This window comes from Hyperolius riggenbachi, chromosome 4 (genome assembly GCF_040937935.1).
Source record: "Hyperolius riggenbachi isolate aHypRig1 chromosome 4, aHypRig1.pri, whole genome shotgun sequence".
Lineage (NCBI taxonomy): Eukaryota > Metazoa > Chordata > Amphibia > Anura > Hyperoliidae > Hyperolius > Hyperolius riggenbachi.
Window position 1 is genome coordinate 281,886,550 of NC_090649.1, and position 26,012 is coordinate 281,912,561.

The following is a 26,012-nucleotide window of genomic DNA, read 5'->3' on the forward strand; positions in this document are numbered from 1 at the left end:
GCTGACCAGTATCTTTGAATCTTAGGACAGAGCCAAATGCAATGTACTAAGTCCGCTTGGGAGTATTTGCACTTAGGACATTGAGCCTTATAGGTTGGTGGTGGGTTTTTATACTTTATATTGAATGCGTGTTTTGCATAATGGATGAGTAGAAAATGTGATTCCCTCCATGTTTCATTGGAGATCAGTCCTCTAAGTCTATTATTGCCTTCTAGTATTTTATCCCCAAGGAGAGGATCAGTGAAGTATTTGCTCCATGCTTTATAGTTATTAGTCAGTAGCTGTTTTTTTTTAATGTTCAGGAGGGCCTGGTGTGTGGCGGATAGGGATGTCTTATCTCCTTGAGCATTAATGAAGATATCAAAAGGAGTAATAGTTGCTACAGGTCGGAAATCAATTAGTTGTGCTCTCACAAAGGATCTGATTTGTGCATAAAAGAGAAAGTCACTTCGAGGGATTTGATATAGTTGGCGAATTTCAGTAAAAGTTCTCCAAGTATGATTAGTTAAATTGAATAGTTGGCCTAATTTACAAAGTCCTGCTTTCTCCCATTTTAAGGAGGTTTCATGTTGCATGCCTGCCGTAAAAGTTGGAGTGCCCCACAAGGTCAAATACTTTGATATTCTCCATGGTAGATTGTGGATTTTACGTGTCTCCCTCCAGGCAAGTATCGTGTCTCTCATTAGGATGCTATTTTTGAGACGTAATGGTAAGTGGGACCAGGAGGCGTGTAGCAAGCCTACCGGTGTCCACGGTTCAGATATAGCGGCTTCTAATTTATAGTTTGAGAAAACGGAGGTAGAGAATAACCAGTCCCTTACATGTCTTGTCAAACAGGCTATGTTATAGCGTCGGATATTGGGTATCCCCAGTCCCCCCACATCTTTGGGTAAGAATAGTTTTTTTAGAGATATTCAGTTTTTTTTATTTTTCCAGAGGAAGGACACAAAGGCTTTGTTGATTATTTGTATATCTTGGTGCTTAAATAGTAATGGTAGGACTTGCATAGGATAGAGTAATTTGCCAAAGCTTACCATCTTAAGAAGAGCAACCTATCCCATCAGGTTAAGTGGCAGATTAATCCATCCCTTAATTTGTTGGGTCACCTTTTTAATCAGCGGGGTGATGTTTAAGGTATATAGTGAGTGCGGATCGGGGAGGATCTAAATACCTAGATATGTAATAGGTCCCTTGGTGACATGCACATTGAGAGTAGTGTTGGAGGTGCTAATTCCCATATGTGTTAATGGCATGAGTTCGCTTTTGGTGCTGTTGACTTTAAATCCGGAGACTGCTCCTATTTGTTGTATCAGGTGAAGTATATCTGGGACTTGTGTAACAGGGTCTTTTAGAAACAGGAGTATGTCATCAGCAAAAAGCGCCTGAGACACACTCCTGTCTCCTGTGGTAATACCTGGATTAATTTGCATTAACAATCGGGCCAAAGGTTCTAGTGAGATGTCGAATAGCAGGGGGGAAAGTGGGCATCCCTGGCGGGTGCCCCTGTAAATTTGAAAAGATTCTGAAAGAAATCCTGGCATGTGTATCTTTGCTTGTGGCATAGAGTACATTTGCCTTGTCAAGTTCAGGAAGGCCCCGGAAAATCCCATCTTACAGAGTGTCAGGTCCATCCAGTCCCAATGAACAGCATCAAATGCTTTTTCGGCATCTAATGTCAACAAGGCTGAGTGCTTAAAGGACTGAGGGTAGGCCTTTACATGTTCCAAGACAGCCAGAACCTTCCTGATATTGGCAACCGCAGAGCGCCCTTTTATAAAGCCAGCTTGGTTAGGATGTATTATTTTAGGGATAATATGTGACAGTCTCGTGGCCATAATTTTAGTTAGAATTTTCATGTCCTGATTAATCAGCGATATTGGTCTATAAGAATTTGGTGATAACAGGTCTTTTCCTTTTTTGGGTATTAGTTTGATATGAGTGGTTTGTCCTGATTGTGGATAACCTTCTCCTCTTAATATTTTATTAAAAAGCTTACATAGGGTGGGTGTAACTTGATCTTTTAAGGTTTTAAAAAATTCTGCTGGAAGACCATCAGGACCAGGTGCTTTATGGTTGGAGAGAGTTTTGATGGTGTTAATAATTTCGGCCTGTGTTATTTCGCTATTTAATTCAAGATCCTGTGCGGAAATTTTTTTTAGCTTGGCTTTATTTAACCATTCCTCAGAGGTTTGGGTATCAGTAGGTTGGGGTTTAGCATATAGCTGTTCATAATATTCCCGAAAGGTGTTAGTAATGTCTTTTGGGTGTCTAGTTATGGTTCCTGTTTTATTACGGATTTGTAGTATTGGTTCTTGCGGTGTATTACCCCTGGCTATGGCGGCTATCAGTTTTCCAGATTTATTCCCGTATTTAAAGAAAAAATGCTGTTTAGAGGTTTGTGTTTGCATTTCCTTGATTTTAAGCCATTTATCTACTTCCAATTTACATTTAAGCCATTCCATTCTAGTGAGAGGACCTGGGGACACCCGGTATTGCTGATATGCTGATCTGACCCGAGAGACCGCTTCTATATATGAGGAGTGAGCTTGTTTTTTTTTTTAAAGAAACGTGAGCTATTATTCTCCCTCTGAGAACTGCTTTTGCTGTGTCCCAGTATAGGAATGGAGTGTTGGAATGAGCTGAGTTATCAGAGGCATACTCCTCCCACCAAGTTTGAGCTAATGCGTGGAATTCATCATCCCCATAGAGATATGATGGAAATTTCCATATTATATCTGAACCCCTGGGGATTTGTTCTCGTAGTTCAATCGTTACTGGCGCGTGATCAGAGATTAGGATGTCATGTATTGTAGATTCTATCAGCTATGGGATTAACCTTTGACCTAGAAGGAATAGATCAATACGTGAAAAAGAGGAATGGGGTGGGGAAAAAAAAGTATATTCCCTATCGTATGAATGTAGGTATCTCCATGAGTCAATGAGCTTGAGGTTTTGGGCAAGGTTAGCTAGAGGTGTTACATTGCTCCTTCCTTTTCTATGTCCTCCTCCCTCCAGTTTTGTATCCTCAGTTATATCCATCACCTCATTCCAGTCACCACCCATTATTGTTTTGCTTAAATCCTCTGTCTGTAGTCTCTCGAGCAGTGCAGCATAGAATTTAGCCTTACCATCATTAGGACCATACACATTATATATATTTAGATATTCACCTGGAAGATGTACACGAACCGCCACACAGCGGCCAAGGGTATCTGAATATAGATGTTCAATTTTTCCTTTAAGTGTTTTACTTATCAAGATCATGACCCCTGCTTTTTTCCCCACTGATGGTGACCCTAGGCAGCTCGCCACCCACCCCTTCTTCATGTACTTATGGTCTTCGATACTCAAATGAGTCTCTTGTAGTAAGGCTATGTCTATAAGGAGTTTTTTAAGATGTCTCAGGATCTGGCCTCGTTTAACAGGGGACCTCAGGCCTTTGATGTTCCATGAACATATTTTAAGTGTCATTTAGTGGCATAGAAATTTTAAATGCAGCTATTGCGTGTACATCTTCCATGCACCCGAGCACAAGACAATGTAGCATGCAATCACATATATCATGTACGGTTTGTAGAGCATAGAGATGAGATTCAAACCAAAAACCCTTAACATTAAAAGAAAGATAGAGTGTCTTCCCACCGATCCGACTAGACAGCAAAAATGCTGTGAACAGCACGATCGGTGGAGACAATCGCTTTAGAGAATAGGTGAAGGGCCTCACAAATAGTGTATGGACTTCATTTCTTCCCCACATATGTCAAAAATAGCATCCTCGCCCCTAAACCCATATTAACATCCGCAGCAGTATGGAAAAATAATTGTATTGCAATATAAGGTTATATACTCAAGTGTCCCCAGATTGTTGAGACGAAGGCAGAATAGGAGATCCTGGATTTTCCCTTGGTGAGCTTTGGGATGGAGCGGGTGAATTTCTCCTTCCCGCCTCGGGAGATCTAGAGAGTGACTGAAGAAATTTGCCCGCTTCTTGAGGAGTTTTGAAGGTGAGAATTTGGCCTTCCGCATCTGTAATTTTGAGTAATGCTGGGTATAGTAGTGCGAACCTCACTCCCCTCTTCACCAAAGCAGAGCATACCGGAGTAAAAGTCTGCCGTTTACGTGATACCTCCATGGAATAGTCATTAAAGATACGTATCTTAGCTCCTTGGTATTCCAGTCCATCCTCCATGGCTTTGTAGGCTCTGAGAAGTCTGGCTTTGTCTGTGTAATCTGTATACTTTACCATCACCATCCTCGGCAGGGCCTTGGTTTTATTGGTTTGCTTTAGTACTCCGACTCTGTGGGCTCTTTCTGTTTTACAGCTGCCTTGTATGGATAAAAGGTTCGGGAGGATATCTTCGCTAAATTCCTTCAATGCTTCGGGCTTGATGCTCTCCGGTAGGCCAACTACCCGCAGATTGCTGCATTGAGAGCGGTTCTCTAGATCTTCTATTCTCGAGTGGTATGTTTCATTTTGCCTTAACGCTTCTGAGAGATCTTTGGAGGTGGCAGCGAGATCGTCCTCACACTTTGAGATACGTTTTTCGGCCTCTGCAAGCTGTATCGAGTGCGTGCGTACCTCATTAGTAATGGCCGCCAGGGATTTAGTGATCGCTGCCTCTATGGCGTTATGTAGGGCTGGCATAAGGCATTTGGCCACTTCTTTCGCCATTTGTTTATAGCGATTCGCTGTGGGTGTCTTCCTGAGGCGTCTCTCCTCTCTGCCTGAGTCTTCCTCCCATTCTTGCTGTGAGGAGTCCTCCGTAGCGTAGGCCTCAGGGAGCACCATCTTGTCTCGTGTTCGTCCGCTCTCCACTTCTCCCTGTTTAACGGACGCCCTCGTCAGATATCGGTCCATATGTTTCCTTTGAGGCTTGGGGGGCTCCCCGGGCACCTGGGGAGGCAAGTACCAGGTATCTTGATGCAGATTTGCCTGCTGCGCATGTATTGGCTTCGGCGGAGCTCCGCTCTTCTCAACCTCTCATGTAGGCGCCGGAACCGGAAGTCCTCATGGCGACATTTTTACTGCTGGCAGGTGATGTCACTGGAAGGATGCTGCCTCCTTTTTTGGTAGTTGGAAACAGCTGTTATTTCCCACAATGCAACAAGGCTCCCACAGTGTGATGTCAGGACCTCAGAGCTGTGAGGCGCTGACATCACATGTGGGAGGGGTTTCACCACAATATCAGCCATACAGAGCCTCCTGATGATCCGTTTGAAAAAAGGAATAGATTTCTCATGGGAAAGGGGGTATCAGCTACTGATTGTGATGAAGTTCAATTCTTGGTTATGGTTTCTCTTTAAACAGTTCTCGGGGCTGGCTTGTCTTACAACAGCAAAATTGAATAATGTGTGCCCACTCTACTGCAGAGATGCATTATGGTCTTGTTTTTTGAATACGTTACAGTTATAATCTATATACTGTATATATATTTACCTGTTATTAAATGTTTTGCCTGGAGATTAAGTGGCTGTTCCAATGAGCACGAATACACCAGGTGCCTGTTCATTTAGGGGTCTGGTGTTGTTGATGAGTAGAATATCTGTAATGTACTGTTACTGATATCCAAACACTAACTCACTCTACCTAAAGTTACTAATAATGGCCTAACTCCAGAACCGATATACAGAGCTCGAATAATGGGTATCGCAAGTGTTGTAAGAGTAACACACGTTACCACTTGTGTTACCTAGGTAACATGCTACATAGTTGGTATAAGTAATGATAAAACTGCTCTCTGCACACAGCAACTTTACTGGTCTTTTGTGAATTTGGCCAATGGTGTGATTACAGAGCAATGACCATTTTATTTCTGATTTATTGTGGTAAATACTGTAGTGTATATTTGCAACACCCTATTTCTGAAGGCTGGAGAAAGACTAGTGGAGTGCTGTGGATAGTTTTTAGTGATCCAGCAAATATAGACTGGTTTTTGTTATAAAGTGCCTTTAAAATGCAATAGCAAATCTTAATTGGTTCCTATCAAACTACAGAGAAGATTGCTGAAAAAAATAGTGAATTAGCCACCATGCAAATGCAGTCACTGTGAAATTATTGTGATACATCCTGGTTGTCTTGTATTTATTACAAGATTTTGCTGTAGGTGTGTACATGCTACTACAATAGCACAGACAGTAATTCACTGGCTTTTAGCAACCTTCACTGTGTTTTGATTTGACCTAGACAATTTTACACTTGTTATGAGTTTAACTGTTAATACATCCAGTCTGACTTTTGTTGTACAGTAGATCTTTTCAGTGTTCTCCAGTGAACCTTAATATACCTGGATCTCTCTCTGTTCTAATGTACTTTATTCTTTGTGCTTTGCTCCAGGATTCCAACGAACTGTTGCCATAGCAGATTCCAACTACAACTGGTTCTATGGTCCTGAGAGTCAGCTGGTGTTCTTGGATAAATTTGTGATGAGAAATGGAAGTGGAAACTGGTTGGCAGAACAGATTCTCACCAATAGAGTGCAAGAAGGACCAGGGACACCTGCCAAAGGCCAGCGCTGGTGCACTTTACACACAGAGTTTCTTTGGTAAGACATTTCTATGTATAAAATATGACTGATTTATCTTTATTTTTTAAAACTTTAATTTTCTGTCAGTGGTTGTTGTAACTGCAATTTGTATAAAATTCTATCATCAATTTTTAAATTGACTGCTAACTGAGAAAAATATATAGGGGATTGAAACTCACCTGTCCACTTTCAGATTCTCTTTCTTTGTTATATCGCCAATTTAGAGCACACATATATTCTCCTGTACATGTATTTAAGGCGCCTAGTTAATCTATACCTCACACTAACCCTCCATTACCTATGCCTAACACAACCCCCCAACCTAACACTAACATCTTTCATACCTATGACTAACACTAGTGTCATGCTGCAGTGGAGCCAAGTTTTTCTACAAAGATGTCAGAAAACAGTGCATGATGCTTTGCAGAGCCCAGCTTACAGGTCTGCGTAGGAATGTGACCACCTTATGCAGAAACCGATGAACATCGGCTGCTGCAACTTGCTCCGCTGTAATGTATAGGTGTTACAAAGGCTATATAAGCTAGCTTCTTAGTGCACAGCAATATAAAACTCAACATAAACAGATATTAATCATCCTTATGGTAATGGCTCTCTTAGCTGTTACACAGCAAGAAAAGTACAGGTAGTCCCCGGTTTACAGACGCCCGGCTTACGAACGACCCGCTAATACGAACGGCCCGATCCCGTCGCGATGATGTAATTTCCGTGGGGGAAGTTTGAAGAAGCGGTGTAAACAAATTTCATTCATAGCTTTATTTACAAATATAAGATGTAATGAGACCTTTGCTACTTTAACACTGCCATCCTGTGGTTATAGCTAGTAATGCAACGATATACACTTAATAGACTGTTGTTGCTAAATACACATTCCAACAATAGGGAACTGAACATGTTTGTGCATACTTCATATTCATTGATGGACATTGCATCGCCTAGCTAGCTCCTCACACTTTATATTGAAAACATAAAAATATGCTGCAGCCCTGTAGTGCAATGACCAGCAGAATTTTTTTTCCCCAAAAGCTCTGTACACATGCATTTACAAAGTGTGACTTGGAACTCCCAAATACTTTCCACTAATTCTCTTTATGGGGCAAAATCCATCCATTTAACTGGCTAATTTCTTGCTCTACTATTGTGACATGCTTACTTTGCGCACGTTATTTCGCAGATAAAATTCCTTGCACATTGGGCTAGGTAACATTGTCCTACATGAGTTATCCTGAAAACCTAACGAACTACCCCTCTTAGTAATTAACCACCTTACGACTGCCTAATGCCAATGGGCGGTGGCAAGGTGGCAGCCCCAGGACCAGCTACTGCCAATTGGGGCAAGTCCTGGGTGGCGGAGATTAGCAGGGAATGCTCTCGCATATGCACAATTATTCCCTGCCGAGACACGGAACTCCGTGTTCATCCTGCCAGCGGTGATCGCGGCTGACAAGCTGTGTAAGGCCCCATTCACACTTGCGGTTCGAGTCCGCAAGTGTTCGGGGGTCCGGGGGCCGCAAAGAGACCGTACAATAAAGTAGCCGGAACTAGATACTTTGCAGTGCTGAAAAGGCACTGCAAGCATGGGGGATACCGGCGTGTAGTCCAGGCCCCCCAAGTGGCATAGGACCGGTGCTGGAAGCATCCGGGCCTATTGCCAGTGTGATGAGAAACATCCATTTCTCATTGCACAGCATGGGCCGCATGTTCGGGTCAGGATCCGGCCCGGGTCCGCAGCCGCACCGGGACGGACTGAAAAATAGCGCATGTTGGAAAAAAAGCCGGACCGTCCCGGAGCTGCGTTCCCGGATTGGATCCAGATCCGGACGGTGCACGAGTGTGAATGGATACATTGATTAACAATGTATCCGTTCACCATCCGCTGTGTACGGAGCGTTCCGGGTCCGGGGAAGCCGGACCTGGAACGCTAATGTGAACCGGGCCTTACTGGAAAAAAAGCCTTTATTTATAGGTACAGCGCTGAGATCTCCTGCAGCGCTCTACGGGGGACAGCTCTGTAACCGTGCTGTCCCCTCGAGTGGCTCACAAAGTGATCACCTCTCATAGGCTGATGCCTATGAGAGACGATCACACTGATTGGCTCTCGGGAGAAGGGAGGAAGGGTGGGTAGGGAAATCCAAAGAAAAATAAGCATTTTAATAAAAAAAATAACAATTAAATTAATTAAAAAAAAAAAAAGGAAACAGCAGCAGCAGCAATCAGATGCCACCAACAGAAAGCTCTGTTGGTGGAAAAAAAGAGGGGGCAGATTCATTTGTGTGCTAAGTTGTACGGCTCTGCAGCGAGCTGTTAAAGCTGCAGAGCACTGAATTGTAAAAAATCGCCTAGTCACTAGGGGGGTGTAAGCCTGTGGTCCTCAACTGGTTAAGCAATTCCTTAAAGGGACTACTTCAGGCCGCTTGTTTACAAGAGGTTTAGAACTCCCACCTCCTTTCTCTTAAAAAAAAGAATGGGGGAAAAATGTTTTATTGAAATTTAATTTAACCACTATGCGACTGCACGCTGTTTTAAAACAACCTGTTGGTCCCTGTTAATGGCGCACAGGATGTTTTAAAACATCCTTCCCTGCCAACGCTACTGTGAACAATCGCGGGCCACGCTTACCGTTGGAACTTGCAGAGCCTGTGATTGGTGAAAGGGAAGAAGTCATCCCTGAATCAATCAGAGTTCCTGTAAGCAAAGATCATGGCTTCAACAAGAAGCAAATGAGATTTGCTTTAAAGAGACTCTGTAACAAATTTTTCAGCCTTAGTTCTTCTATCCTATAAGTTCCTATGCCTGTTCTAATCTGCTCTGGCTTACTGCAGTCTTTCCTAACTGCACTGTCTCTGTAATAAATCAATGTATCTTTCCTCTGTCCTGTTTGTCCGGCTAAGGATTGATTGTGTGGAATGTGCAGGGCTGCTTGTGATTGGTAGAAGCGATACACACCCTCTGCAGGCCCCCTGCACACTATGAATGACTCACACACTATGCTTAGCTGAGCCTATTAGAAGCTGGTTAGTTTGTTTGTAAACACTGCCTAAAACTGTTAATTACAAGCCAGGATTGCAGCAGAGAGTGGCAAAAACAGCACAGAGGGGCACAGGAGAAAATAATGAATAGAATGGTATGCTTTTTATTGTAAGAATATTAGAGTACAGATTCTCTTTAACATAACCCTCTGTTTCACAGAGACAGTAATTGTGAGGACATCTAGTGGTCAATAAAAAATACATACGAAAATTAAAAAGACACACTAGACACTACATTTTACACACTACACATTAAATAAAAATAAATTACCCCCCCCCCTCCCTCCCCTTCCCCCCCAAAGATACCAAAATAACACTTGTAAAAACTTTTAGGGGTTAAGTGGTTAAAGCAAATTATGTTTTCACAAAACTTTTCTTCATTCATGTTCTTATGTTCTTGATTGGCTCAACAACAGTCCACACTCAATGGGCCTGATTCACAAAGCGGTGCTAACAGTTAGCACGCTGGTGAAAATCCCTTTATCACGCCTAAACTCAGTTTAGACATGATAAGTTTAAGCGCAAAAGGTGGATCAGCGCAACACCAGGCCGCCTCCGAATGGCCTCCAATCAGAGGTGCGCTGAGCCCCCCCCCAGGAACTACAAACGCACCTTGAACCCAAACAGAAGCTCTGCATATACACCAAAAACAAGGCTGTTAAGTGGGAGCAGCTGACCAAAAACGAATTAAATTAATTCATAGCAAGGAAATGAGCAGCGCTACTTAAAAACAGACAAGTGCCTACCTGCAAAAGAGTGCAAGCCCCACTTGTGGGGTCGAATACACACCCAGCATACACATGACCTGTCTACCACTGGAGGATGTTGGTTTCCTGTAACAGCTTGCATGCAACCTATTAAGTACTCATCCCTCCCACTGCGAAGAAGTCAATCCTCCATGGGAGGGGCCTAACACTAACTAAATCCTAACCTATGTATATGCATAGCCTGGGTGTGCTACCAAGTAAAATTGAAAAATCGAAAATTGAGCAAAAGGTGGATCAGCGCAACACCAGGCCACCTCCGAATGGCCTCCAATCAGAGGTGCGCTGAGCCCCCCCAGGAACTACAAATGCACCTTGAACCCAAACAGAAGCTCTGCATATACACCAAAAACATGGCTGTTAAGTGGGAGCAGCTGACCAAAAACGAATTAAATTAGTACATAGCAAGGAAATGAGCAGCGCTACTTAAAAACAGACAAGTGCCTACCTGCAAAAGAGTGCAAGCCCCACTTGTGGGGTCGAATACACACCCAGCATACACATGACCTGTCTACCACTGGAGGATGTTGGTTTCCTGTAACAGCTTGCATGCAACCTATTAAGTACTCGTCCCTCCCACTGCGAAGAAGTCAATCCACCATGGGGGGTTCCTAACACTAACTAAATCCTAACCTATGTATATGCATAGCCTGGGTGCGCTACCAAGTAAGATTGAAAAATCGAAAATTGCGCAAAAGGTGGATCAGCGCAACACCAGGCCGCCCCCGAATGGCCCCCAATCAGAGGTGCGCTGAGCCACACAGGAACTACAAATGCACCTTGAACCCAAACAGAAGCTCTGCATATACACCAAAAACAAGGCTGTTAAGTAAGAGCAGCTGACCAAAAACGAATTAAATTAGTACATAGCAAGGAAATGAGCAGCGCTACTTAAAAACAGACAAGTGCCTACCTGCAAAAGAGTGCAAGCCCCACTTGTGGGGTCGAATACACACCCAGCATACACATGACCTGTCTACCACTGGAGGATGTTGGTTTCCTGTAACAGCTTGCATGCAACCTATTAAGTTCTCGTCCCTCCCACTGCAAAGAAGTCAATCCTTCATGGGAGGGGCCTAACACTAACTAAATCCTAACCTGCGTAGCCTGGGTGCGCTACCAAGTAAAATTGAAAAATCGAAAATTGCGCAAAAGGTGGATAAGTTTAAGTGTGATAAGTTTAGGTGTGATAAGTTTAGGCATGATAAGTTTAGGTGTGATAAGTTTAGGCGTGATAAGTTTAAGCACCAACTGGGTTAGCACTGCAATGCACAGCTGATCAAAAGTTTTGCGCTAGCAAAGTCTGGTGCACTTTGCATAGAGTTTAATGGTGCTGCTTTGCATGCGATGTAAACTTATCTAAACTTATCATGCCTAACCTTATCATGCCTAAACTTATCACGCCTAAACTTATCACGCCTAAACTGGCTTTTCACCAGCGTGGTGCAATGGTTATCACGCCTAAAGTCTCTAACTGGGTTAGCACCGCTTTGTGAATCGAGGCCAATGCATTTATGCCACTATATGCCAGGAACTCATAAGCTGACAAATTTCAATTTCCAGCTGGCTCACAAATTTAGTAGACTTGTGCTTACTTCATGGGACTTCAAATAGACAAAGCAGTTGCTAAAGGGCTACTGCCAATCACAACTTTGGGCTCCAAAATTGTATAGGACAGCAGTAAAGAATACCAATTTTGTTGCTGCCAAGCCATTTTTGCACAGCTGTTGCTGTGTTTTGTGCCAAGAAAGCTCACAACATAATATTTTCCTCTGCCAAACTTGTCCATTTACTACCCCATGTTGGCACAGCAATAAGACACTTAAAGGAAACCTGAAGTGAGATACATATGGAGGCTGACATATTTATTTCCTTTTAAACAATGCACAGTGCCTAGCTGTCCTGCTGATCCACCGCCTCTAATACTTTTAGCGATAAACCCTAACAAGAATGCAGATAAGAAGTTTTTGACAAAAATCTGACAAGATTGGCAGCATGGTTGTCACAGGCGTGTGATTCAGACACTACTAACCATTAGTCATGTCTAGGAGAACTCATGGAGAAGCATGTGATTTGTTTGATCAGCTGATAGTTTGCAAAGCTCTGATTTGCTGTGATCACATCCTGCTTTAGCACATGATCATGACTAGCAAATCGGAGAATTTTATCACCTGACCAAACTGATCACATGCTTCTCCATGAGTTCTCCTAGACATGACCATCACTGTTGTCCAGAAAGATCAGCAGAACTGCCAGGCAACTGGTATTCTTTAAAAGGAAATAAATATGGCAGCTTCCATATGTCTCTCGCCTCAGGTTCCTTTTAACCTTAAACCTTAACTGATAATCTATTTAGTTCCTGAACCTCTTCATAAAGGGAGCACACACATAATACCTCAAACCATTTTTTCCAGGGATCAATGAACTATGACCCCATCTATAAAAAATTATCTGTAATGACATAGAGATAATAGAACAACAGTTCTCAGCCAGCCCACATGTCTTTGAAACAAATACAGTGAGTAGAAGTATATTTATATTAAAGTGACTTCAAATAGACAAGACACAGAACATTTATATTGCGCTTTTCAACTGGCCGACTGAAAGCGCCAGAGATGCAGCCACTAGGGCGTGCTCAGTAGCAGTATTAGAGAGTCTTGCCCAAGGTCTCCTTATTGAATAGGTGCTGGTTTACTGAACGGGGAAAGCTGAGATTCAGACCCTGGTCTCCTGTTTACTTAACCAGTACTGTACACTATTCTGCCACATGGCAGATGCTAAAGGGGTGTGTGCCCTTGTCTGTTTGAGATCACTTTAAGATGAGCACAGTTCTCTTTATGTGTATTTGTTTTACAGCCACACAGCCTGGCTGTGATAGATTGTTCTTTTGTCCATATGCCATTACAGCCTATTTTTATAAATGGTGTGAGTGTGAGAGTTTGCTGTTTTCCCTTTATGGTAGATTCAGCATTATTTGGCCAATTTTGCTTTCATTTACAGAGGAAAACAAAACGCTCTAAGGCACAGTAAGCTGCCTAGACAAAATTAAATGACTAGACTGGTAGTGGACTGACATTCTTTCCACTTCTGAGGAAAAATAGAATTCCTGCTTCCTGCTTTAAAGTGAACCTGTTGACAGCTGTATTATTTAAACCTTTATCTGAATATGCTTGCACTGTACAAGATTTCCAGCCGTGCCCGGGGAGCACACAAATCTCACATACGCTCATTTATTTAAAGGGAAGTTTCAACTTTATTCAAAAACACAATCCATTCAGCTCAGCTCCGCATATCATAAGTATTAATGGAAAACTTTCTTTGAGTTTAATGACTTTGTTTTAATCCAACTATGGAGTGTATGCAATAAACTGCAATGGGAAAAAAAATATTATACATGTCTGGGGCTTTCTCCAGCACCCTTGGCCGATGGCTCCCTTGCCGTCCTTCCGGGTGCCTCCATCCTTTGATAGTCTGCCTAGTAAGTCCCGTAGTTGCCAGGAGCATTTTGCACCGGGCTGCTCCGTCACGGACTCATCCCAACCGGTGGATTGACTGGGCAGGCTATTGGAGAATCGAAGCGGCCCAGGAGGATGGGGAGGTAACCATTTTTTTTTATCTCAGGTACACTTTAAGCAGAATAAAAATAGTTGCTGCTGTGCGCAGTTTATTTCTTGCACATCAAAGTGAGAGATTATGGACAGCTTGTACCTCAGGCAAAGTACTGCTGCAATGGATTCAAAGACAGGCAATTTGCAGTTGTCATGGCTAGCTGTAAACTTAAAATAATAACAATTCATGTTTTATTAAAATGTAATTATTGAAACACAGGTGGAGCACTAAACTATGTTTATGGCAATCTATAGCCCATATCCATGTTCATCCATATCCAAAGTACTTCCTGAAAGCTGAAGAAAGCTGTAAGTCCCTATGTACACAACTGCATAAGATGTCATAAGAAGCCATATTTGGATTGTGCATTCAACTACATACACGCATAGGCCCAGTGACAAAGACAAACACACTCCTTCCACACATACCCCAAGAAGAATCTCACATGACCTGAGACACATATTCTCCTCCTACATATACATGACACACATACACTTCACCCCCACACAGACCTGAGACAAATACACTCCTCCCACACATACTGGTGACACATACACTCCTCCTAAGCAGACCTGAGATACATATACTCCATCCATACAGACCTGAGACACATACTCTTCCCACACAGACCTGAGACAAATACACTCCTCCCACACATACTGGAGACACATACACTCCTCCTAAGCAGACCTGAGATACATATACTCCATCCAGGGCCGGCCCTAGACTTTTTGCCGCCTGAGGCAAATTTAGGAGAAAATTGCTGCTTGCCGAACCCAACAACCCCCCCCCCCCCCGCCACCGTGGGGGGGGGGGGGGCGCCGAGCCGGAGGGGTAGCGGGCAGGTCGGGGGTATTGGGCCTAGCGGTGGGGAGAGGGTGGGTCCCCCGATCTGCGCTCCCCTCCAGCTGTAATTAGGAAGCAGCAGCTCCTCCCCACCGCTAGGCCCAATACCCCCGACCTGCCCGCTACCCCTCCGGCTTGGCGACCGCCCCCCCCCCGCACCCACGGACGGGCGGGTGCCGCCCCTAGAAGTTTGCTGCCTGAGGCAAATGTTTCACCCCGCCTCATGAGCAGGCCGGCCCTGACTCCATCCATACAGACCTGAGACATATATACTCCTCCCACATAGACCTGAGACACATACACTCCTCCTACACAGACCTGAGACACATACACTCCTCTCACACAGACCTGACATTTACACTTCTCCCACATAGGCCTCGATTCATAAAGCATTCCCGCATTCGGAAATGCTGAAAACTGCTCACTTTACCGACCACACAGCAAAATCTGTATTCATAAAAGCTTTTTCCGCATGAAAAGCCGACATTCGCGAGCAGAGTGATCAATCACCGCCTTGCGCGGTGATTATCATAGCAAAAGTAACAAGTAGTCAATTCATAAAGATTAGAGGTAGCGGTATGCGGACGGGTATTACCGCTACCTCTGATGTGGCAAGAAGCGTGCGGAATACATTGCAGTGAATGGGACAGACCTCCCAAGCAGCTGCAGAAAGAACACCGCACGGAGGGATTCCGCCTGCTTCTCCTGTTTCCGCATGTCTCCCGACAGCCTAACGCCTGCCTACAGCGGAATATCTCCGCACGCCTGTCACAACTAGCAAAATTTTTATGAATTACCACCCTGAAGGCGGAAATACCGACAGCGGTGTTTCCCCGCTCGACGTTACCTTCCCGACAGCACTTTTATGAATCGAGGCCATAGACTTGAGACACATACACTCCTCCCACACAGACCTGAGACACATACACTCCTCTCACACAGACCTGACACTTACACTCCTTCCACATAGACCTGAGACACATACACTCCTCCCACACAGACCTGAGACACATACACTCCTCTCACACAGACCTGACACTTACACTCCTTCCACATAGACCTGAGACACATACACTCCTATCACACAGACCTGAGACAAATACACTTTTCCCACACACACTGGGGACACATACACTCCTCCTAAGCAGACACATAATCTTCCCACACAGACCTGAGACATATATACTCCTCCCACACAGACCTGAGACAGATATACTCTTCCCACACAGACATGAGACCAATATACTTCTCCCACATAGACCTGAGACACATACACTCCTCCCACACAGGCCTGAAACAAATACACTTTTCCCACACAGACCTGAGACACATACACTCCTCTCACACTGACCCGACACGTACACTCCTCCCACATAGACCTGAGGTACATACACTCCTCCAAAACTCATTTCAATTACTGCATCACTGTTTTATATACCAGTAGGAGTGTATGAAAAAACTAAATGAGTCTATAAAACATAAATACGTTTCATCTGAAGTCCTTTCCTCCATTATCTGAACTCGCTCCATCACAATCACAATGGCTGCACAGGAGGGAGCACACTCCAGAAATGTGCTGGTACAAGAATAAACTGTCCCTAACAAGCATACAGGGACATCAGCTAATCAGAACAAAAAATGTACCAAAAATACATGTAGCGGGTGTTTTTTCCTGTGCCCTTTGCATTTTGCCATGGGATCAAGAATATAGGTCGATAAACAGAGAGGTTTTTTTTTTTTTTTAAACATTCTTTTTATTATTTTTAAAAGATATGATAACAAACATATAAACTGTCCACACGCAGGTGGGATAAACATGCTCCACTTACATCTCCAGACATCCAAGGCACTAACCTAGTACTGAAAAAAAAACAAACCCGTCCCCCACCCCCCGCCACATCAACATGTGATCAGGAATGGAATATAAATGGGTATCCGCAGTCCGGCTACAGTATTTAGTAGTATATGAAAACTTCAGTCCATTGTAGTAAATTGTATATACATATGATAATTATGCCGTATTTTTATTGCTAGTCCAAGGCTTCCATACCTTTTCAAACTTTTGAGGGCAGCCCCTCGCAATATAAGTAGCTTTGTAATAAAATACATTCCACATGTGCGTGCTCTGGCACACGCTAACTATATAACAAAAAATTGCAGGAATTTCCAAATATATTACAAATTTATCAAAAACTTTATTCAAAAATAACTTAAACCACGTGCTTCTCGCTGCTCGTGCAGTAACTGTCCCTTTACTGTGCTACCCCTTAAAACCAATATGACACCTGTTTCAGCACAATAAGTATGTTCTCTATTTCTGGAATCCAAATACATGTTGAGGTACTTTGAAGAAGGCTCTCAGTGTTATGCCACAGTTCCACTCTACTGCCACAGTTCCACAAAACAGTGCTAGATGGCTAATGTTCATATATTTATGGTGTATGGAATTCTTGCGTTATATCCTGGATGCCTCCTGAAGTGCTGCACACTATGGTGAGGTTGAGATTTGGATTAATGGCTATACTAAAGTTAGTTGAGCAATGTCAATACTTTACCTGTGAACTTATTAATTTTGAGCCTGCAAATATTGTGTTACATTTTCTGCTGTGGAGGAAGCGCTACAGTTTCTGGTTAGAGTGATGGTGCTTTCTGCATCTGTGTTGGGAATTCCTGTCACCTCAAGTTTGCTGACATCTGCTTCTCGGATCTTACTGTTCCCTCTTCTGCTATTTGTTTCCTTTATTTAGTTGTCCAAGTTCCTGTTTCCATAGTATGTCAATGCAAAATAGGAGTAGACTAGGGATGCATGCTAAAGAGTATCTTGAACAAAATAAAAACAATTCACATCAGTACAAGTGTAAGCATTTTATCAAACATTTCTAAACATAATCCTTTCCTTTGCTCTGTCTTTACCCTGACAGACTTAACTCCAACTGAGTTGGGTGTGTCTGCACATGAGCTGTGAGCAGACACTTGATATACAAATTACCTGCGCTTGGGGACACATTCTGAACTGCATGAATTAAACACAGATTAATATGGGTGCAAAAATGAAAATTTGGAACCAGCAGCTCTGCATACTATGGTTGCAAGCAGAAATTATTCGACATGCCACAAAAAAGCAGAGCTGTCTACAGACTGTACTGGAAAAGTAATGTAATAGTACAAAATAGTTTGAGCTATATGCATTCTATATTTTTAATGAGGTTGGAGATGCCCTTTAACCACTCCACTGTCAGGGCAACGTTTTGCTTTTCAACAGTGAAAGCATTAGACTAGGTGTCAGAGAAGGCATTTACTTTTATAACTAATAGAAGAAAACCCAGACAAAAACTGGTTATGTGGATCCAATATTTGTGAGCCTCTTTGACGGGTTTCCTGTGAGATTAAAGTGGATTTTTTTCATCCACAAAAAAATCAGTGTAACTTTTTTTTTTCTTTACAGGCGGAGATGGTGTCCCATAAATACCGGGACATTGCCAATATGCTGCTTTTTTGGCACTGGTGTTTAATCCAACAGTGCTGGATTTAAATGTATGCCAATAAATCTCTAGCAGTGAGATCTGGCACTGCAGTAATAAATCCAGGGGCAAAACTAGAGGGGAGCAGCCCCTGCGAATGCACAGGGGCCCAGAGCTGTGGGGGACCCAACTACTACCCTTCCCTTTCTCTGATACTTCAGATCCAGTGTTTTGGTGGCTACACTTGTTATGCGTGTGAAGGTTGTGATGGCCACACTTGTTTTATGAGCCATGCAAGATGGGCCACCAGGCTGTGAGGGGCTCATCAAAATGTTGCAGGGGGACCACATGATTAGTAGTTACGCCCTGAATAAATCATTTCATACTACGATCTGTACATAATATTTACCAGCATCAGTTTCATGTACAATAGACCACTGCTCCTGGGGATAACCACATCATCATTCTTGTATTTGGGAGATAGTCGCAAATGTGTTTCAATACAGCTTGCTCTGCAATAAGCCCTTTGTTGCTTTTGTCTTCTGTGGTATGCATTAGGGATAATCGGAACAAGTGATTTCCGATATCGCGGAAATTCCGTAACCGCTACATTCTGGCAGATCCCCGGGGAATTCCGATTTCCGGTGGAACTATTTCAACAATGTTAAAGGGAATGTAATGGATGTTTCCTTTTAAACAAATACCAGTTCCCTGGCAGTCCTGCTGATAACTTTAGTGGTGGCTGAATCACAATCCTGATTACAATTTTTTTTTGGAGCAGCAGGAGTTGTAGGCCATGGGACCTAGAGGTGGTTTCACGACGGTCATCACAATTTTTTTTGGAGCAGCAGGAGTTGTAGGACATGGGACCTAGAGGTGGTTTCACGACGGTCATCACAATTTTTTTTGGAGCAGCAGGAGTTGTAGGCCATGGGACCTAGAGGTGGTTTCACGGCGGTCATCACAATTTTTTTGGGAGCAGCAGGAGTTGTAGGACATGGGACCTAGAGGTGGTTTCACGGCGGTCATCGAAATTTTTTTGGAGCAGCAGGAGTTGTAGGCCATGGGACCTAGCGGTGGTTTCACGGCGGTCATCACAATTTTTTTGGGAGCAGCAGGAGTTGAAGGCCATGGGACCTAGAGGTGGTTTGACGGCGGTCATCACAATTTTTTTGGGGAGCAGCAGGAGTTGTAGGACATGAGACCTAGAGGTGGTTTCACGGCGGTCATCACAATTTTTTTGGAGCAGCAGGAGTTGTAGGCCATGGGACCTAGAGGTGGTTTCACGGCGGTCATCACAATTTTTTTTTGGGAGCAGCAGGAGTTGTCGTAGGCCATGGGACCTAGAGGTGGTTTCACAGCAGTCATTATAATTTTTTTGGGGAGCAGCAGGAGTTGTTGTAGGCCATGGGACCTAGAGGTGGTTTCACAGCAGTCATTATAATTTTTTTTGGAGCAGCAGGAGTTGTCATAGGCCATGGGACCTAGAGGTGGTTTCACAGCAGTCATTATAACTTTTTTTGGAGCAGCAGGAGTTGTTGTAGGCCATGGGACCTAGAGGTGGTTTCACAGCAGTCATAATTTTTTTTGGGAGCAGCAGGAGTTGTCATAGGCCATGGGACCTAGAGGTGGTTCCACAGCAGTCATTGCAGCACATTTTTAATTTAGTCTGTACAATCTTCATTGTGAATCAGTTAGAGGGGCCTTGTAATTATCACTGATCCATGACTCGTTCATTTTTATGAACGTTAGTATGTCCACATTGTCTGTGGACAGACGGGTCCGGTGGTCGGTGACCACTCCACCTGCAGCACTAAATTCTCGCTCAGAAAGAACACTGGCGGCGGGGCATGCAAGAACCTCCAGTGCATACTGAGCCAGATCAGGCCAGGTATCTAGTTGTTTTGTCCAATACTCCATGGGGTCATCATTGCTTTCCATATTGTCTGGAGCACTGGCTGACCCCAAGTAATCATTCACCATACAGGCCAGCTGCTGGCGGTGACTACTTTGCCCGCTGGTGGTGCTGCTGCTAGAAGGAGTATCTGGCATTGGCTGATAAAATTCAACATACTCAGCAGGTTCACAGATTGGCTATTGGTGCTGCTGCTGAGAGTGGGACCACCAGACCTTTGCTGAGTATGATGAGGTTTGGTAGCTTGGGCCCGGGATACAGGTGCAGGAATTGCATCTTCTACCCAAAGAAGGGCATCCTGGATTTGGCTCATCCTGGCGTCTGCTTGGGAGGGGCGTATGAACTGCCGCACTTTCCCCTTGCACCGGGGATCTAAGATGGTGGCCACCCACATGTCGAGCCTTGATTTTAGAGTTTTAATCCGGTGGTCCTTACGGAGGCACTGGATCATATGCGCAGCCATAGGGAAGAGATGTCTGCCATTAATCACCTCTTCCTGGCTGTCAGAACTGTCGTTATGCTCCAGCTCCAGATCATCAGAATCTTCTTCCCACCTCCAGACAATGGGCTCTTCCGCTTCCATAAGCTCTGCCTCCTCATCCAGGACTTGAGCATGCTCACTCACTCCCCCACTTGACTGACCACTGTTCAGTAGGGCTTCCTCCTCCTGTCCGAGCACTTTGTCAAGAGCCTTGTCCAGCATGAAGATAATAGGGAGCACTTCTGATATGCTGCAGTGCTCCTCACTGACCAATTTTGTTGCCTGCTCAAACACTTTACAGACCTGTCCAATCAGCTGCCACTGGTCCCCAGTAATATAGACAAGTGGCCCTGTTCTGGAGGAAGATGTCTGAGACAGGTATAGCCTGACCGCCATTCGCTGCTCCCACAACCTCTCCAGCATGTGGAGGGTGGAGTTCCACAGCGTCAGACAATCAGAAATAAGCCTGTGCTGTGGCAGGCTATGGCGGCGCTGCAGCAGGTTCAAGGCCGCGGTTGCGGAGCGACGGATGTGGGCTGATACTTTTCGTGCTGAGGCCACAGCGTCCTTCAACCTATAAAAAGTGTAAACATTTCTGGACTACAAGGTTGAAGACATGGGCCAAGCAAGGTAAGTGAGTGTAGCCACCTTCCGAAAAGACGGTCAGCATATTGGCACCATTATCAGACACAACTACACCTTGTAACGATCGGTGTAACACAGAGAGGGTCTGATTATCGGTGAACTGCAGTATCACCGAGAATACAGAATATACCCGATTATTGATGATCTGCAGTATCACCGATAATCAGATATATCTACTAACCTCTGGACACCTGAGATAACAAGTGAGTGTTAAGTGCAACAGCAATACCTTGAGTACTGCACAGAAGAATGTTCCTTCCGTTGGCCTAGACTCTCCCGGGGGAGGAGCTAGGCTGAGAGTAGGAAGGACAGAGTGTGCAGAGTGTGAGTGACACCAGAGAGAGGGTGTCACTAACAGGTCTGGGAACTGCCTCCAACAGTAAGGCCAATTCTCGAGGTCGGGCAAGCCAGGTCGTTAACACACAGACAGATAAGGTACAGATTCAGGAGACAGATACGAAATCCGATGAACAGGCAGGGTTTGGCAATGGAGTATCAGAATAGCAAGGTACAGAATCAGGAGGCAAATACAGAGTCCAGGAACGAGCAGAGTTTGGCAACAGGATATCAGAACTTAAGTAGCAAAGTACAGGATCAGAGTTCAGAGGAATAGTCAGGCAGGCAGAAGGTCATAACAAATAATACAATTCAATATTCCTAATGCTAAGGTGTGAGCTCCTTGATGTCAACACCTTTGGAAACTATGCTAGAACACAGAAACAGACAAGGCCTGAGTGCTACCACGTAGTGATCGCAACGCCAGACACCAGAGAAATGACCAGCACCCAGTATATATACTATAGCGCTCTCCAGCCCCACCCTTAAGTGCTGGACCAATGGAAGGTGGTAAAAATGTCAGCTGAGCAGCTTGGTCAGCTGACTCTTCTCTGGCTGTCATATAAGTTATGCCTCTCAGCGTGCGCGCGCGTCCTTCTGAACTTGTGTGGACTAGCAGTCCCAGCCACACCAGACATGTTTTGCAATGTATCCGCTGATTCGGGCGCGGGGGCCGCCGCACTGCTCTCCAAGCAAGCGGCGGCTTCCCCGCATCCAACCACAGTGTCAGTAGTATTGCTATGAGCGCAATCTGCCGCGTCCAACGCGGACTCCACCGCTCTGCCCGTGCGGCATGCGGCGGTTTCTTCGCGTTGTGCCGCCATGTTGGACGCGGAAACAGCCGCCTCACTCTGAGCACTTGCGGCGGCTTTTCCGCGTTTCCTCACAGTACCCCCCCCTGAGGAGTGGACTCCGGACAACTCCTATCAGGCTTCTCAGGATGCAACGCGTGGAACTCCCTTCTTAATTTGTCAGCATGCATGCGACCTTCAGGTACCCATGATCTCTCCTCAATACCATACCCTTTCCAATGAACCAGATATTGTACTGAGTTCTGAACTATGCGTGAGTCTAAAATCTTCTCTACTTCGTACTCAGGTTGGTCATCTATCATCACAGGAGGAGGAGGAGTGGGACCCACATGGACTGCTGGCTTGAGCAGGGACACATGAAAAGATCTTACGCCACGCATACTGGCAGGAAGATCAATGGCATAAGTAACATTGTTGATCTTTCTAGTTACTGAAAACTGACCCACAAACCTGGGCCCCAACTTGGCTGAGGGCTGTTTCAAGGTCAAGTGACGTGTGGACACCCAGACTAAGTCTCCTGGTTGAAACCTCCACTCTACGGAACGTCTTTTGTCAGCTTGACCTTTTTGAATTTGAAACGCCTTCTCCAAATTATTTTTCACGATCCACCACATGTCTTTAAATGTCCTTTGCCAGGCCTCCAGAGCTGGAAACGGAGTGGAGGCAACTGCCAATGGGGAGAATTTAGGCAACTTCCTGGTCACTATCTGAAATGGACAAATTCCCAAGGAAGAACTTTTCAAATTATTGTGCGCAAATTCTGCGAAGGGCAAAAACTTGACCCAATCATTTTGCGCTTCAGCAATGTAACACCTCAAAAACTGTTCCAATGATTGATTGACTCTTTAAGTCTGCCCATTGGTCTGTGGATGGTAGCCTGACGAAAATGACAGTTCCATGCCCATTTGGTGACAAAATGCCCTCCAAAATCTCGAGACAAATTGGACTCCCCGATTTGACACTATGTTTTCCGGAATGCCGTGCAATCGGAAAACGTGGATGATGAACAAATCGGCCAACTCCTGGGCCGAGGGGAGTCCTTTCAAGGGCACAAAATGGGCCATTTTACTGAAGCAGTCGACTACCACCCAAATGACCGACATGCCCTCAGACCTGGGAAGCTCACCCACAAAATCCATGGACAAGTGGGTCCACGGCTCACTCGGGGTGGGCAAGGGCTGCAACGTTCCCACAGGTGCCAGCCGGGAGGGCTTACTTTTCGCACACACCGCACACTCTCTAGCATACTCCTTGCAATCTGTTGCCAGAGACGGCCACCAAGCACACCTGGCAACAAGATCCTGTGTTCTGGAGGCCCCAGGGTGTCCTGCATTTTTGTGTGAGTGGAACATCTGCAGAATCTGAAGACGGAATGGTAGTGGTATAAACATAACCCCCTCGGGCTTCCCCTCCGGGACGTCCTACTGAAAGGGGCTTAAAGTCTCTGTCCAGTCTTTCCAAGTCTCAGTTGTTGCTAGCACCAATCTCTGTGGGACAATGGTCTCTGGGACAGAGGGCTGTGCTGTCTCCGGCTCAAAGCATCTGGACAGGGCATCTGCCTTAATGTTTTTGCTACCCGGAGTGTACGTAATTATAAATCTGAACCTCGAGAAGAACAATGACCATCGAGCCTGACGGGGGGCTTAATCTTTTAGCTCCCTCGATGTATACCAAATTTTTGTGATCAGTGTAAACTGTAATCGTGTGTTCTGCCCCTTCCAACCAATGACACCATTTTTCAAAGGCCAATTTGATGGCCAGGAGCTCCCTGTTGCCTATATCGTAGTTTATCTCTGCCGGAGAGAACCTACGCGAAAAATAGGCACATGGGTGCAATCTACCCTGCAACCCTGACCGCTGGGACAGCACAGCCCCTACCCCGACCTCCGAGGCGTCCACCTCAACAATAAAGGGATAGGAGGTGTCAACGTGTCTTAGGATGGGTGCAGAGCAAAACAAATCTTTCAGAGTGGAGAATGCATGCAGAGCTTCTGGAGACCAGTGGGTAGTATCTGCCCCTTTCTTAGTGAGACTGGTGAGGGGTGCAATGACAGTGGAGTACCCCTTTATGAACCTTCTATAGTAATTGGCAAAGCCCAAGAATCTCTGAAGAGATTTTAACCCTACTGGTTGAGGCCATTCCAACACAGCAGAGACCTTGGCAGGATCCATAGACAGGCCCGAGGTGGAAATTATGTACCCTAAAAAGGTGACAGATGTTACCTCGAAGATGCACTTCTCCAATTTAGCGTAAAGCATGTTTTACCTTAGTTTGTCCAATACAAACTTGATGTGTGTCCTGTGCTCAGAGAGGTTGTTTGAAAAAATAAGTATATCATATAGGTATACTAACACGAATTTGCCCAACACCTCCCTGAATACCTCATTAATTAGTTCTTGGAAGACGGCCGGGGCGTTACACAGCCCGAAGGGCATCACTAGGTATTCGTAATGCCCGTCGGGCGTGTTAAAGGCCGTCTTCCATTCATCGCCCTTTCTAATCCGCACCAGGTTGTATGCACCCCGTAAATCCAATTTTGAAAAGATCTTAGTGTCGGTAACCTGTGTAAACAAGTCATCTATCAGGGGCAATGGGTAGCGATTCTTCACTGTGATCTTATTCAGGCCCCGGTAATCAATGCATGGCCGCAGGCCTCCGTCTTGTTTCTTAACAAAAAAGAACCCTGCGCCAGCGGGCGACCGGGAAGGGCGAATGAACCCCTTGGCTAAATTTTCACGAATGTACTCCTGCATGGCCACTTTCTCTGGCCCAGACAAATTGTAGAGGTGACCCCTAGGGGGCATACAACCAGATCGGAGATCGATGGGGCAATCAAACGGGCAATGTGGAGGTAATTTATCAGCAGCCTTGGGACAGAACACATCGGAATACTCGGAATATTGTACTGGTACACCCTCCAAATGAATCCTGGTCTGGCCCAGTGTCACCCTCCCTAAACACTGCTGAAACAATGAGTTGACCAGCTAGTTAGCTGACCAGTAGCCCAATTGATCTGTGGGGAGTGAAGGTGCAACCAAGGCATGCCAAGGATGACTGTGGAGGTGGTCATGTGTAACACAAAAAACTGCAGTTTCTCAGTATGTAGCACCCCTATAGTGACTTCCACCTCTGGTGTCTGAGACAGCGGATGATTACTTTGTAGGGGGGAATCATCTACCGCCGTAACCTGAATGGGTGGTTTTACCGGGGTGAGCGGAATACCCAATTTCTTTGCAAATTCGAACTCCATAAAATTAGCTGCAGAGCCGGAATCAACAAAAGCCTCAGAAACCTCAGTTTTATCTTCCCATGTAACAGTACAAGGAAGAAGTAATCGTTTATCTTCTAGGGGTAAAAGTCGTGCGCCTAGGGTGTTACCCCCGACAACTCCTAGGCGGTAGCGTTTCCCGACTTGTTAAGGCAATTACGTACTCTATGACCCCACTCTGCGCAGTAAAGACACAGCTGTTCAGACATCCTACGTCTTCGCTCCACTTGGGATAGTTTCGACCGACCAATTTGCATTGGTTTGGGTGGAGGCGAGACGGGAGGAGGTGGAGTTACTGGAGGC

The 26,012-nt window shown here is 44.9% G+C and overlaps 1 protein-coding gene across 2 annotated transcripts in view; it reads left to right on the forward strand.

Annotated features, from left to right (window-relative positions):
* Window positions 1-26,012, forward strand: part of DSE (dermatan sulfate epimerase) — a 92,929-nt gene that overhangs the window by 53,207 nt on the left and 13,710 nt on the right. For both annotated transcript variants that reach the window (XM_068231334.1, XM_068231335.1), the window contains one exon: window positions 6,335-6,542. In XM_068231334.1, coding sequence (XP_068087435.1) covers window positions 6,335-6,542 — 208 coding nt within the window. The remainder of the gene's footprint in view (window positions 1-6,334; window positions 6,543-26,012) is intronic.